The 16,659-nt window shown below is 41.7% G+C and overlaps 1 protein-coding gene across 2 annotated transcripts in view; it reads right to left on the bottom strand.

Moving 5' to 3' along the window:
* Positions 1-16,659, bottom strand: part of LOC117250242 (inactive dipeptidyl peptidase 10-like) — a 91,288-nt gene that overhangs the window by 60,054 nt on the left and 14,575 nt on the right. The window contains exon 1 of one of the 2 annotated variants that reach the window (XM_078165935.1): positions 3,272-3,409. The exons of the other annotated variant lie outside the window; for it this stretch is intronic. Coding sequence (XP_078022061.1) covers positions 3,272-3,328 — 57 coding nt within the window. The 5' untranslated portion in view covers positions 3,329-3,409. Of the gene's footprint in view, positions 1-3,271; positions 3,410-16,659 lie in introns of those variants that run through there. 2 annotated transcript variants of the gene reach the window in all.

Genomic DNA, 16,659 nt, shown 5'->3' with positions numbered 1-16,659 from the left:
CAGCATTATGCCTATATAGTACTGATTAAGTGTAAGTGAAGGATACTATAATCATCAAGATAAGAGGCACAAATGTGTCCAGAGCAATCTTTATCATATGCACTGCTGAGTGAGGAGGACACGGTGTAATTAATGAAGCAGGAAAAACTGATTTACACACACGCGCACACACACACAGAGCTAGCACGCAGAGAATTAGCTCCAAGATGTTGAACTAATACTCAGAGCAGTCGATGGCCCAGTGGTGTGCAAAGAATGCTCCACCCACTGCTGACTGTGTGTGTAAGTGTGTGAGTGTGTGTGTGTGAGTAAAAGCAAGCTTTAGCAGACACAGTTCGCTGCAACAGTCTGTTGATCGGACTCAATGGGAAGGAAAGCAAGCAAGGAAACCGTGTGTGTGTGTGTGTGTGTGTGTATCAGTGTTAAAGCGATATAGACACAGAAAACCATCCAAGACCAAGAGGTTGATGTCAAGGAAATCCACACAGGTTTTAACTAAAACAAAGGCATAAATAAATGTACGTCCAGGACTAAAGATTACAGCGACAATCTGTTTAAACTTGGCTGTCGATGGTCTGAGACACAAAGGAGGGTGGACTGAACCTGCTTACGTATACCAACCTAACCCTGGCTGAAACAAAAAAGACTCAAACAACATCTCAGGCTATGAGAAATAGGATGAAATAAAGCTGTTCTCACTCTGAAGTCGTCGAAATACTGCGCTTGGGCTTTCCGGCGTCAGACATTGATGAAAAAAGCCATCCTTTCACACTGGCATGAGATACAGCAGGTCACTGTTATAGTTTAACGGCGCTCGTGGTGTCAGGGGGAAACGCGGCGAGACTAGAACAAAAGTTCAGGCGCCGAAAGTCCGAGTGGGACAAGTGTGCAGGAGGGGAGGTGGATGGATCCAACAGACACCGACTTTCACCTGAGAGAGTGGTGTTTGCGTACCACGTGCTTTAGTTTTTGAAGGAACCAAAACGTACTGTACTGACGTAGTGCCTTTATTCTGAAAGAGACTCCATGTAAACGTTAAATTTCCTGTGAAAACGGAAGTGTATTTTGAAAGAAGGCAATGCATGTAACAGACAGAACTTGACACGGCGTCCCAAAACGACAACAACCAACACACCCAGGGTACCTTGCACGTCGTATCTGGACGTTGAAAGTCCATGACCAAACGAGGTCGGAGTGAGAGTGTGTTGGCTTGTTTGGCGCGGACTCAAAAATCACATCGTCATTTCTAGGTTTTCCTCCCAGAAAAAAAAAAAAAAAAAAAACTACATAAGATGATTAAAGACGTGATGAAACAAGATTAATCTCGATCTTCCTCCAATCAAAATATCAAAATAAAACAAAACAACAAGATTAAAGCATGTCAAACATAAATATAGAACAACATGATGCATATATAATAAATCAATCTTGCTTTTATGGAGTTAGATTTGTGTCTTTATTACATGCGAGAAAATAAATGATATGAGAGAAAAAAATGTCTGAGAGAAAAAGTTTTCACGCTGATAGCAAAAAATAATAATACTTGAGACTGAGAAAAGTTTTGAGAGAAAGTATTTTGTCAGAATATAAAAAAAAATAATTTGAGATTTAAAAAACGATTTCCGAGAAAAAAAAAACTCTCAAATTTTTTTTACTCTCAAATATTATTTTTTTGCTGTCAGTGTGAAAACATTTTCTCTCAAAAAAAAAATTTGTTTGTGTCAAAACATTTTTCTTCTCTCTCTCAAAACCGAAGTCTTTGCTCTCGTGTCAGGATTTTGCTCTCACCATGGTCGATTCACCGGCATAGATGCGCTGCGTTATTTGGGAGCGGAGACTCCAATGTTTGGGTAAGATGATGACACACATGATGAATGATTCAGTTGAATTCAACTCCCAAGATGATCCTCACCCAGCTATCAATTCGATTGAGACTGGCCAATAGGAACGTGGCCCCGCCCATGACATTATTTTCGCAGCGAAAGCAAAATCCTGACGCGAGAGCAAAGAGGTTTTTGCACTGATAGCAACAAAATAATATTTGAGAGTAAAAAAAAGTGTTTTGAGCGAGTTTTTTTTTCCTCGGAAATCATTTTTTAAATCCCAAATTATTTTATTTTTTATATTCTATGACAAAATACTTTCTCTCAAAACTTTTTTTAGTCTCAAATATTATTATTTTTTGCTATCAGTGTGAAAACTTTTTCTCTCAAATATTTTTTTTCCTCTCATATCATTTATTTTCTCGCATGTAATAAAGACACAAATCTAACTCCATAGATTTCCATCCCTGCACCGTCCTTTTGCTGCTGTAATGTTGCAGCTTCCCCCACTGTAGGACGAATAATGGATATCTTACGGATTATCTTATCTTACTTTTCAAGAGAGAGGCAGAACAAAAATGCAAATGTGTCATACTCAAAACTTACAAATAAGGCAAGAATGTAAGAAATACAAGTACAAGGATCCTTAATATCACCTTGTGTTGCTTTAATATCTTATGTCTTATATAATGCCTCATTAGCCTGTTTAAAGAACTCAAACACCATGACATGACTGTGTTTCTCCTCATCAATATAATTAATCATTTCACTGTCAAAATACATTAAAATCCTGCGCATATATTCTGTTTGTAATTATTTTCTGCGGCTGATTGCTTCTAGCTTCATTAAAGGTTTACAGTGAAGCACATTAATCCTTTTATATGGTGTTGTTATTATAGTTACGCTGCAAAAATAAACGTGCTTTGGAAAGAGCCAGCTGCGCGTGCTCCTTCCTCTGTGACAGATAATGACTTTATCTGAGTCCCAATCACACAATATGAGATTAGAGAGATTATAGATGTCACACCTGCTCTGACACTCACAGAATCACCAGCAGCAGCGGACTTCCTGGAGACAAAGCTCAACTCTGGCACAGCAGTTTTAGATAATAAAACTGAGTTTACTCCAAGGAAAGAATCACACTTTCACATCCTGTAAATTCTAGCATACAGTCCGTGCGTTATTCGCGCCCACTGAGCGAGGATCAACCCACAGTTTCAGACCTTAAATCAATGTTTACATGCAACAAATCTGAGGCAAACTGTGCTGTACTTTACTGCATTTCTCAGCGAGCACGAGCGCCAGCGGAGCGCATCCAGTAACCATAGTTTCCCCGTAACGTCCGTCCAACACGTCTCACAGCACCCACTGTCCACACGCACATTTATCGCCTCACAGCTGAATGGACTAAAACAAACACATGTTTGTCTCCGTCTGTTTTCAGATACCTCATCCTGCTGCCCCTCTTTCGGTTTCTTCTTGGTCGGATCTTTGGACGCTGTCATTGCACCGGAGCCACGGTCCTTCTCTCTCCCGGTAATAACATCCAAACCTGTCGGCGCGTCAATTTAGCAGCAGGAGCGGCAAGCTGGACGGAATCACGACGAAGACGACTTCCGGTGTGACTTTCAAAGTAGTCAGTGTTTCTGTCGCCACTAAATCAACCACATAATTGTTTTTATAGCTCTGCTATATACTGGTGTTGTTGTTGTGGAGGAATAGAAACACACCCGGTTTATAAAATCCACTCCACAGTAATTAGGATTTAATTTAGAAACATTCTTTGTCACGGGCTTTTATTTTGTTAAATGATACCTACACATAAATATCCGGTGTCACTTTATATATTCCAGAGGTCAGTAGAGTATATGAAATATTTCCAGGGCACTATTTCCAGCTAAAACTAACATGAGACACATGTGTGATGAGAACGAGGATAAAACTTAATATTGTGAGTGCAGAAGTGCGTTCACACTGAGAAGTATGGAACAATGCAGTGCACTATGAGTACCTGGATGGTGCACTCAAAACAGTCAAGAAGTTGAGTGTGGAACTATGGACACTTCTCGCCCTCAGTGGTCGCCATCTTGGCTACGTAGCGGAAGGGGAGAGTCCACTTTTCAAACTGGAAATAACGTCCGAGGACTGTGCGACCGTGAACGTCGCTGCATTATACAAATACATGTGTTTTTTTGCACTGGTTTATTGGGTTAATTTAGCAGTCTGTAATGATTTGGTGCCATGAACGATAACGCGAATTGCTAACTAGCTAATTTGTGGTTGTCATTTCCGGTAAAAGCACAACGCTGTGTTTGGTTTGAGACAACACTACCCTGTTGAAATTCGTGCACTACGCCAATAAGTACATAGTGCACATAGTATACTACATGGAAGTGTGCTGACGGAAGTATGTGATTCGAGACACACTACGTAAGTGAAAGGAGCGCTGTCCATGGTGCTGAAACACTGAGTCTATGTTAAGGTGTGTTCACACCGGACCTGTCTTTTGTTGGGTTTTTTTCGCTGTTGCGAAATTAAAATTTGCTGAAATTTATACATTTTGATACATACAGGTATACATATTGCAAAACTCTGTAAAAGTACACCAAGGCATACATTTTCGTTTCCAAATATTTATTTGAAAGCGAAACCATTCACTGCGGCTGAACCGCTTCCAATGTTCATTCATTCATTCAATCGCGTGTTCAGTGTGTGTGTGTGTGTGTGTGTGTGTGTGTGTGTGTGTGTGTTGTTAGTATGTCAGAGAGGAGGAGTATCAATAAAAAAAATTTTTCCACTAATTATTTCAGTGTTTATTTCTTTTATTCTTTTTTTTTTTTCATTAAAATGCGTAATATAGCCAACAGTATTATAGCCCAAAAGTTAATCTAATTTATTATTGTAGAATGTATTTAGCAAATCACCACTTTCAACTGGAGACACAGTGCAGCAGCAGCAGCTCAGCAGCAAAAAAAAAAAATATTTGGAAACGAAAATGTATGCTTTGGTGTACTTTTACAGAGTTTTGCAATATGTCCTATATGTATCAAAATGTATAATTTCGGTCGGTGGTATAAATGCTCAGAAGTCTAGTGTGTTTCATTTTTGTAACTTAAAGGCTTCAGAAAACATACAAGACACATTTTTAGGAAAAGTCATAGGAAGAGAAGCTTGTAGGTTTGATCTAAACAGAGTTATTTGCATCATATAAACTGTCTTGGCGGCTCTAGGACAAGTGCACTTACATTGATCACTTCCATAAAATAAAACGAGAAATTGGAGAAGATTGAAAAAGTTGTTAAAATTAAATTAGGGAAGTGATCACAAATGCATTGTCTCTGTGTGTTTTACATGTATTGTTGCTTTTAATTTGCAGCTATACTTTTAATGAAGCTGACATGTCATGACAGTCAAGCACCCCCCTGGAACTCGTCGCTAGAAAAAAAAAAACAGGTCCGGTGTGAACACACCTTAAGTGAATGGAGCGCTGTCCATGGTGCTGTAACACTGAGTCCATGTTAGTGGATGGAGCGCTGTCCATGGTGCTGACACACTGAGTCCATGTTAGTGGATGGAGCTGTCCATGGTGCTGTAACACTGAGTCCATGTTAGTGGATGGAGCGCTGTCCATGGTGCTGACACACTGAGTCCATGTTAGTGGATGGAGCTGTCCATGGTGCTGAAACACTGAGTCCATGTTAGTGGATGGAGCTGTCCATGGTGCTGAAACACTGAGTCCATGTTAGTGGATGGAGCTGTCCATGGTGCTGTAACACTGAGTCCATGTTAGTGGATGGAGCTGTCCATGGTGCTGAAACACTGAGTCCATGTTAGTGGATGGAGCTGTCCATGGTGCTGAAACACTGAGTCCATGTTAGTGGATGGAGCTGTCCATGGTGCTGTAACACTGAGTCCATGTTAGTGGATGGAGCTGTCCATGGTGCTGAAACACTGAGTCCATGTTAGTGGATGGAGCTGTCCATGGTGCTGAAACACTGAGTCCATGTTAGTGGATGGAGCTGTCCATGGTGCTGAAACACTGAGTCCATGTTAGTGGATGGAGCGCTGTCCATTATCTGCCATGTTACACTGTTTCATATAATGTAATGCATATTAAAGTTTCTAAAGAGCTGTAAAAATTAAGAAATCATTATTTCCCTTATGTTGGATTCATAAAGGTAATCTAAAAACATTCTCATTTAAATTTAAAACTTAAAAATCCCTGATTATTTTAGTCATTGATTAAACTAAACATCATGTCTATTTACTGACAAATGATGCTGCCTTAGTTGAATAAAAAAAAAAAATCACTTCATCACATGGATATGATATTTATAGTTTTCCCGTGATTCAGTTTTTTGTATAGCAGTGTAATATTCCCACAGGGACTCACTGTGCGCCTGTGTCTTGCACTCTATGGTATTTTTACCCCTGATGATGTCACTCTACTACTCCTACAGTATCACTTCAGGGACTCAAGAGCTCCGCTGTGATATCTAGTATTAGAATATGCCTTGGAAATAAGTTAAAGGATTATAGCGCTGTGTGTCACCGGAGAATGAACCAGACCGAGGCTGAGATCCCTTCAGAGGGGAGTGAAGCGAGACAATCGTGCAGATCAGTAATCAGCTGGCCTCCCCTGCTGCCAAGTGACTGGATGCAAACTGATAGGTGTCATATAGAAAGCCCAGGAGACGCAAACCCCCGACCAACACACACACATATACCACGCCTGCCCACTATCCAAAAATAATGATGATAACAAGAGGTGGGGAAATGAAAAGAAAATTAAAGATGGAGGAGCGGACAGCAAAAGACAAACCAGCCTGCGGATATTAGTCTCCTTTTGTGTGGAGATTCTTGTATGTCTGCACCTCTGAGGTCCAAATGCTCCCTTAACTTTTCCTTAACGTCTTATCGTGACTTTATTTAAGCACTTTCTGCTTTCTGCAGCTATGCAACAGGCAAACTCAGCCCTTAAACACCAGGATATAGCTGGACATGTGCAATAAGGAAGGGAGGAAGCAGACCACCCTGGCACAAGGCAACCCCACCTCAGTTGAGAAGAGAAAGTTCTCTTGGACGTGGAAGGATCTCAAATTCGGGAGAGTTAAAAAAAAATCAAGACGAAAAAAGACAGGTAGCAAATCAAATGAACAAAATCAATATAAGATTACGTGTTAGACAATGAACAAACAGCTAAGAAATAGTCAGACCAAAAACAAGGACAATCCAAACAAGGAAAAAAATGATAATACCACATTAAAGTTGATTAATTAAATACTTTATCATTTGATTTTTGAAGATTGCCAGTGAAGATGATGCTTTAAGAGATGGTGATAGGTTGTTCCAGAGAGATGGTCCTCTATAACTCAGTGAAAACTGAGGAAGGGAAGTCCGACGAAAAGGGCGATGAATGTCTTTGGACTGTCTCGTGGAGTCTTACTATGTCATGACGAAAACTCTGTGTGTGTCTGTCTGTTCCACGTTTTTCTCCTCACTGACTTGGTCAATCCATGTGAAATTTGGCACAGTGGTAGAGGGTCATGGGAGGATGCCAATGAAGCAATATTACATCAATTGGCCAAAGGGGGGCGCTATAGCAACCGATTGAAATGTCAAACTTTGAATGGGCATATCTCATGCCCCGTATGTCGTAGAGACATGAAACTTTGCACAGAGATGCCTCTCCTCATGAGGAACACATTTGCCTCAAGAACCCATAACTTCCGCTTATATAGATTTTCTGCCATTTTGAATTTTTTGAAAAACACTTCAAATGGATCTCTTCCTAGGAAGTTTGAGCGATCTGCATGAAACTGGGTGAACATAATCTAGGGACCAATATCTAAAGTTCCCTCTTGGCAAAAGTTGGAAAACTTACTAAAACTGAGCTTCTATAAGGCAATGAATATTGCGGAGGGCGTGGCTCATCACATAAAGGTGTATAACACGATGAATGCGATTGACTCGCGCGAGTAAATGAAAATTCATCACGCTACTCGCTCAAGTTTGGACGCTGGGCCATTTATGTAAAATTCGCGTTATCGCGTCAGACGCACGAGTACGAGCCCGCCCATTTTCACTAGATAACAACAACATTACTTCCGCCATTTCTTTCTCTCATCGACCATGGCGAGATCACCACGATCGCTGCCTCCTCTGGAGGTGCCAGAGTCGTCTGAGGGCCAAACGCCGCCGTCAGTTCTGGGTGCATGATGCCCTGTGGAGGCGCACTGAGCTCTGCGAGTTCCACCGTCTCCTACAGGAGCTCCGCCTGGACGCCGGTCGGTTCCAGCAGTACTTCAGGCTGACTGCTGTCCAGTTTGAAGACCTGCTAGCTAGGGTTGGTGCCAGGATCTCCCGGCAGGACACCAACTACAGGCTCCATTTCAGCTGCGGAGCGTCTGTCCATCTGTCTCCAGTGAGTAGCAGTTTATTGTTGTGTCAACAACTGGACGTCAGGACGTCGGTGAATTCGGGAGAATCTCAACGCTGACTGGCTTTCGCGGCACAGCGTCACGCGAATTCGTCTCAAAAGTTCAATATTTTCAACTTGAGTGATGACGCGATTGACGCGAATTTCGCAGCTATCGCGCCGCGCCTACGCGTCTATCGCGCCCATTGCGTCACGTTCCTATCTTAAGATAGGTAGAGCATGTAGCGCCCCAAACAGAATTACAGTACATAATATAAGGAAAGATTAGACTGTAGTGTAAGCTTAAATGACAAGAATGATTGGTCAGTGAATGAACTCTGCTCAAGATACCAATTAATTAGAATTTAATATGAGGAACTTGAGTTATTTCCTTGTTGTCTCAATTTGAAATAGATAATTCCTCATTAGCTTCTTGAAACAATGGCCATTTTAAGGGTAAAGTATTTCTTATAAAGTGCCCAAAAAAAGTCCTCATTATGCAGAATGGCTCATCTTAGAATAACGTGTTGCATCATTGGATTATACTGAGTCACCCTGCTACAGCTTAGTGCATTTTTAAATTGAGAACTCTTCACGTTCAAGGGTTAAGGGTAGCAGTGAGTGTAAATCAGGAGCGTGTGTGCTTGATGGAAACTGAATGAGCAGCAAAGGCTGGAAGAAAGGCTCCAGGTCAATGAGCAGGGAGCGAGCGAGGGGGGAAAATGGCGGTGGATCGAAAATCCAGTGGAAAGCAGAGGGAAGAAGTAAAGAGCGTACGGACGGATGGACATTGAGAGGCTGTAGTAGTAAAGAGAGCGAGGGAAGGAGCCTCAAAGCTTGCGCTGGACTCTCTTCTCTTATTAAATATTTAACAAGCGGAATCGGAGACCACATGGAAATGATCTCCCCCTCTCTCTCTCTCTCTGACCTCTACTGCCGTTTGGGAAGTTCACTGATGTCCCCGAGGCAGAAATCTTGAGACCACAGCTGAGCTCGTTCATCTGCACACATCTGCATAACTCGCTCGAGCATTTGTGCATGTTTGCACTGTATATATTTGTGCACCAGCCTCGGTGCCTGTCAGAGTTCAGACTTGTGCAAACACACAAAGACACATGTTTGTCTGTGCATTTGCATTTGCTACACTGTCGGCATGGAGACCGCAGAGCCAAATGCGTCTCTCATTAATTTTAATAATAACGTTTTCATTTTCTGTTATCTTGTGGACATTGATTGTGTTGCTTGTTTCATGTTTTTTAGCTTATATTTCATCTGCTTCCTGTTTTATTTTGTAGGCTTTCTCCTCATGTGTCGTGTCTGGTTTTACTTCCTTCCTGTTTTCCGCCACACCTGTCTCATTAGTCCTTCCCTGTTCCCTGTTCTGTATTATGGTGCGTTCATTTTGTACTCGGGGGGTTGGAAATTCCCATTTCCCAGTTGGAAGTTTAAACCTGAACGCACCCTGAGATCGGATTTCCAGCTCGGAAACTTGGAGCAACCGCATCAACGCCGACTTACAATTTCAAGATGGCTGCGGGTTGCTACCTTCTCTGTGTTTTATCCTCATCTGCGGCGTTCATCAGTTGCACTGCATGATGGTTTTGAAGCTGTCTATACTCCGAAAGTGCGAGAGCAACAAAGGCTTTCTTGCGGGCGTCCATGTTTTTTTCCGACTTGTCTACAAACTGTTGTCAACTCGGAGGTGGCGTCATTCCCACCTCCAACTTCCGACCTCCGAGTACAAAACGAACGCACCATTAGTCTTGTCTGCTCCACCTTTGTTGGGACTTGCCCGTCTTGACTCAGGACTTAACTTTGGACTTGAGTGCAAAGAGTTTAGTCTTACAAAATAATGACTCGGTCCCATTTCCTCCGGCTTCCATTTTCAATGACTTGTAGCCTGCTGCTGTGTCACTCCTGTGAACACAGCATCATGGTGTCACCTGTGACTCAGCGGAACGTTTGCTTGCTATAGCTGTTTTCCCTGTTTTATCACGACTAGAGATGCAACTGTAGCAACCATCTCACTGTCATTCATATTTTAAGAACCTACAAATTGTATCCATCTACAAAATAATCCTGAAAAGCTGGAACTCAGAGGTAGAGATGGAGAGGATACACCACCTCGTCCTTTCACACTAACCTGGCAGGTTTTCAGAACAGACCGCCGCATTGCAAGCAGTTGCAGGTTTCAGCTTCTCTTGCCTCAAATCTTTGGTCTGAAGTTTTATTTTATGATGTTTTTTCCTTGTAAAGTACTGAGCAGTTTGGCACCTCTTGGCCTCCTGAAACAACACAACCTGAGGATGTTTTCTTTCCACCACTGTGTAGACATGCTCAGTTTTACCACTAACCTAAACCTTTGATCACTGGGTTCAGCACTCAGGTGCATCATCTTCCAGCTCTTATTTCTAGTTTTTGCCAACGTGGTGCAGCCTGTACCAGAGGCAGCAAGCAGACAACACTTTGTCTGAGCAGGTCACAAGCCAAAATGGATTCCCGAACCCTTCTGGGTTTAACCTCTGCTGCCTAATCAGGGACTGATTTCCACCTGGGACGCCAGGTGAATGTAATTAACCTGCTGCCTGGCTGGAAACCTGCAGGGCTCTGAGTTTGGAGCCACTGAGGTTTGGGTGAAAAGTGTTTTAGATAAGGAAGGCTCCTGAGTGGGTGAATTGACCCAGAAAGGTGAGTTCTTGATAAGAGCAGGTTAATGTCTGGAAGAACTGAGGATAAGGTACCCTCCTGCACCTGTTTTGGACGTGCAGGGACAGCGCGTCAATCTACGCTCTGTGTCTTTTCAAAATACACTTCTGTTTTCACAGGGAATGTACAGTTTCTTTAGTGGACTTTCCCTTGTAATAAATTTAAAGATTAAAATCGTAGAAATGCGTCTATTTATTGGTACGCAGCCTTGGCTTGAGCTTGGAAAGAAACTGTGGTTACATGAAGGGTCGAGTCTAGTTTTTTGGGTATAATCATGAGTACTGACATAAAGTTCAGCCATTTTTGTGGTTTTGCAAGTTTGGAGCAGTTTGTGAATGAGATTTTGCTCTCTATCGCTGATTTTCCAAACTTTGGAGAACATTTCTTTCTGCACAACTTTTCAAAAAATCGATACTAAGAGGAATACATTTTTTTTTTGAGATCATTTTAAATTCACAGCATCCTTCTTGGAGCCACTTGGTGACACAGAGGTGCCCATTTCTCCCTCAGTTTCTCAAAAGAAACATGAGTGTCTTACCGGTCATACATTAAAGAAATAAACTCAAGGACCAACCTGTAAAAAAAAAAACATAATAAAAGAATACCTTTTCATTTTTTAGTGTGTTTTGCAGCAAACACTGAACTGTGCAGATGCTTAAAACCACCTCAAGGCCAAAATGTCCATTTATAGAAATGCAAAACTGCAGACGCACAGGTACAGAGACAATAAGTGGTGTGTGGGAGTGTAGTGCAGCTGGTGGATAAAAGCGATGCACCTGCAAAACATATGAGTCATCTTCATGACAATACGCTTTAATTTATACACAGGTTTTCCAAAACACACTGCATGTGAATGACACAGACAGCTTTCTAGGTCAAAAATAAATCTGTCACTGTTACACGATAGTTATGAAAAGCTTTCATGATGAAAAGACAAATTGAAATCTAATCTTCATTAGGCCAGGACACACCAGGCAAAACAGTCTGTGGACTGAAAAGTGGAAGATCCACTACCTTGAGCTGGGAAAAGAAGTAGGCCAGGGTTTACTGACTGACCCAATAACCAGCCTGTATGCCTTTCAGTCAGCCCAGCATCCTCAGAGAGGCAACAACAAACAAACTACAGGGCTGTGAACTGTGCCGGTGGTGTTTCAGTGTGTGTCGTCTTCACCTGGAGAGACTCCTGAGTCATTACAGTTTCATAAGAGGGTGACTACAGTTGTTTAACCCAGTCGCCAGTAAAAAGTTGCATTGTACGTTCCTGCAAACCACAGATATATTGCATTTGGATGCTATCATTTAGTGGACACATAGAAGTGGAAAGTGGCATGAAATTAAAATACTCAAGTCAAGTAAAAGCACATTAAATTTGTACTTAAGTGCAGTACTTGAGTAAATCTATGTAGTTAGATTCCAACAACTTCTTATGGTTGGGAAAAGATCATGATTTGTGGGCACTATCCCACCAGGAAACGCAGCAATGTTTGGACATAAAACAATCGATTTTCATGACATTATCCTGCCAGCAAACACCCATGTTTGGAACCTAAAAAGCCACCAGAAAAACACTGATGAGTCGCCACAAAACAAACAAGCTTGGGGCCTGAAAGCTGCTGGAAAAACACAGACAGACTGCGACAAAACACCCCTGTGTGGAGCCTAAAAATACTGCTGGAAAAACAGTGATGGGTTGCTACAGAGCACCCATGTTGGGAACCCAAAAAGCCTCTGGAAAAACACTGACGAGTCACCACAAAACATAACTTTGGGGCCTAAAACCAGCTGGAAAAACACAGAGGAGTTGCTACAAATCACCCACATTTGTATCAGCATTTCATGCCTAAAAGCCTCTGGAAAAACACTGACGAGTCACCACAAAACATAACTTTGGGGCCTAAAACCAGCTGGAAAAACACAGAGGAGTTGCTACAAATCACCCACATTTGTATCAGCATTTCATGCCTAAAAAGCTTCTGGAAAAACAGACGAGTCACCACAAAACAAACAAGTTTGGGGCCGAAAAGCAGCTGGAAAAACACAGAAGAGTTGCTACAAATCACCCACATTTGTATCAGCATTTCATGCCTAAAAAGCTTCTGGAAAAACAGACGAGTCACCACAAAACAAACAAGTTTGGGGCTGAAAAGCAGCTGGAAAAACACAGAAGAGTTGCTACAAATCACCCACATTTGTGTCAGCATTTCATGCCTAAAAAGCCTCTGGAAAAACACTGACGAGTCATCACAAAACAAACAACTTTGGGGCCTTAAAAGCAGCTGGAAAAACACAGAAGAGTTGCTACAAATCACCCACATTTGTGGCAGCATTTCATGCCTAAAAAGCCTCTGGAAAAACACTGACGAGTCACCACAAAACAAACAAGTTTGGGGCCTTGAAAGCAGCTGGAAAAACACAGAAGAGTTGCTACAAAACACCCATGTTTGTGGCCTAAGAATCCTCTGGAAAAACACGGACAGACTGCTACAAAACACCCCTGTGTGGAGCCTAAAAATACTGCTGGAAAAACAGTGATGGCTTGCTACAGAGCACCCATGTCTGGAACCCAAAAAGCCTCTGGAAAAACACAGACGAGTTGCTACAAATCACCCACATTTGTGTCAGCATTTCATGCCTAAAAAGCCTCTGGAAAAACACTGACGAGTCACCACAAAACAAACAAGTTTGGGGCCTTAAAAGCAGCTGGAAAAACACAGAGGAGTTGCTACAAATCACCCACATTTGTATCAGCATTTCATGTCTAAAAAGCTTCTGGAAAAACAGACGAGTCACCACAAAACAAACAAGTTTGGGGCCGAAAAGCAGCTGGAAAAACACAGAAGAGTTGCTACAAATCACCCACATTTGTGTCAGCATTTCATGCCTAAAAAGCCTCTGGAAAAACATTGACGAGTCACCACAAAACAAACAAGTTTGGGGCCTTAAAAGCAGCTGGAAAAACACAGAAGAGTTGCTACAAAACACCCATGTTTGTGGCCTAAGAATCCTCTGGAAAAACACGGACAGACTGCTACAAAACACCCCTGTGTGGAGCCTAAAAATACTGCTGGAAAAACAGTGATGGCTTGCTACAGAGCACCCATGTCTGGAACCCAAAAAGCCTCTGGAAAAACACTGACTAGTCACCACAAAACAAACAACTTTGGGGCCTTAAAAGCAGCTGGAAAAACACAGAAGAGTTGCTACAAATCACTCACATTTGTGTCAGCATTTCATGCCTAAAAGCCTCTGGAAAAACACTGATGAGTCACCACAAAACAAACAACTTTGGGGCCTTAAAAGCAGCTGGAAAAACACAGAGGAGTTGCTACAAATCACCCACATTTGTATCAGCATTTCATGCCTAAAAAGCTTCTGGAAAAACAGACGAGTCACCACAAAACAAACAAGTTTGGGGCCTTGAAAGCAGCTGGAAAACACAGAAGAGTTGCTACAAATCACCCACATTTGTGTCAGCATTTCATGCCTAAAAAGCCTCTGGAAAAACACTGATGAGTCACCACAAAACAAACAAGTTTGGGGCCTTAAAAGCAGCTGGAAAAACACTGACAGGTCCCTACAAAACACCAGCATTTCATGCCGTGGGTGTTGAGGAAAAACACCCACGTTTAGAGCCTAAAAAGCTGTGTGAAACACAGCAATGACTCGCTAAATCGCAACCGGTTCTGTCGTTTGTTGGCCTTGACCAGTTGTCTGCAGCTTGGCAAACATCTCACTTAGGTGTCATGCCATCCACCATCCCCACCACCTCTTGATGTCAAAGTCAGCTCATATACTACATTCATTTTGAAAAGCTGATATGATACGTATGGAACACGCAATGTAACGTCTAGGTGGGTTGCAGACACGTACAATGCCAACATTTTCTTCAGGCAACCGGGCTGCTTCGTTGGACCCAAAGGCATTCAAGATCAATTAATAAAAATTATTGGAAACAATTTTTTATCAATTATTAATCATTTTTAAGCAAAAATACCAAAGACTGCACAATTTCAGTTTTTCAGTTCTGCCTTTTTTTTGTTATCTTATAACGCCAAAGTCTGAAGGTTTTGGAGCATTGGTCGGACAAAATAAGTAAATTAAACATGTCACTCTGGTCATTTTTTACTTTTTTGACACTTCATAGACGAACAACTAACATTTTATCGGACACAGTGTCTCTCCTCTGAAACATCATCTCTCATATCCTTGGGGTACAGGTTTTATTTTTCTTCATTTTCATATTATTACTCCATTATCTCCTCAAAAAAGCATCTTTTTAGCTCAAAAACAAAAGCCGTCTGAGGCAAGAGTTTCCTGTTTTTCCATTGGCTAAACTGTGCACCGTGCAACTTCAGCGTCCTGTATTAAAATCTCTCAAAAGCACACTCAACAGCCCATTCAACGCTCACTCAACATACAACAGCCTGACTCACTTTAAATCCCAGAGGATGCGTCTGTTTCTCAGAGCCTCCACTCTCACAGGAGGCGACACACACACTCCTGGGGCTATATGATAAAACACAAACTTCACTCCTCTCCATTGATTCTCCAGCCACAAACGCAAGCTTTAGGATGTTTTTGTTGAAAATATTCAGCCACCGCTGAAGGCCCAACATGTCAAAACACTCACTCACCACCTTCCATAAGAGCCACACTGTTGTGGTTTCTATAAATACGGACGTATTGACACCTCACCTCTGGGTACCTGAGCTCTGGCTCCATCATGTTGATGTCTCTCCAGTCAGAACACTGAAATGTGAAGCATCAAACTCAGGCAGCAGCGAGACGTTCGCCCTTAAAAGTGGGCAATATTGTCCAAAAACAATAAAAAATGCATTCTTGCTGCAAAAACACAATAAGCAGGGAAAAGATAGCGTCCTCTCCTGCTCTTGCTACCAGCGGGTCTGTCTGTCTGTCTGGCTTTTCTCTTCAGAATAAACAGACGTCTGACACACATACACACATGCACACACTCACAAAACCCCACTGTTCCGATTTTACTACTTAAAAAATGGTGTCATTCATGAGTAAAAATCAGTCAACCCAGTTTCACTTGGCGTCGTTAGTCTGATAATCTAATTCTGTGTCGGGGGGAATTTGCCTGCTGGTGACACTGAGGCCCACTAAGCTGATATTAGCTATTTCTGGGTTATAAAGGACAATCAGGTTTGAGTGGGTTCAAAAAGAAGAAGAAAAAAGACGTTTTCTTCTTATTCAAGTATTTCTTTGCTTTTGTTTGTCAGGAAAAATAATGTTATAATCTCTTTTATGCAAAAAAAAACATGACACTGTCATAACTATGACATGACACGGTCATGAACCTGTCATAAACATTATGTACCTGTCATAAATGTTTATGACTGCTGTCATTAAGTGTCATTCGGTTTTCGTAATGACAAGTTGACATTGTTTGGGTTGTCTTGATTATGACAACTTGGCATTAACCAGGATGACATTACCAGAAGTTGTCTTTGTAATGACAAGTTGACATTAAATTTGTTTGGGATGTCCTTATAATGACAACTTGACATTAATCAAAGTGACATTACCAGAAGTTGTCTTTGTCATGACAAGTTGACATTAAATTTGTTTGGGATGTCCTTATAATGACAACTTGACATTAACCAGGATGACATTACCAGAAGTTGTCTTTGTCATGACAAGTTGACATTAAATTTGTTTGGGATGTCCTTATAATGACAACTTGGCATT

Source organism: Epinephelus lanceolatus, chromosome 24, assembly GCF_041903045.1.
Source record: "Epinephelus lanceolatus isolate andai-2023 chromosome 24, ASM4190304v1, whole genome shotgun sequence".
NCBI lineage: Eukaryota > Metazoa > Chordata > Actinopteri > Perciformes > Serranidae > Epinephelus > Epinephelus lanceolatus.
This window is presented reverse-complemented; position numbering and strand designations above follow the sequence as displayed.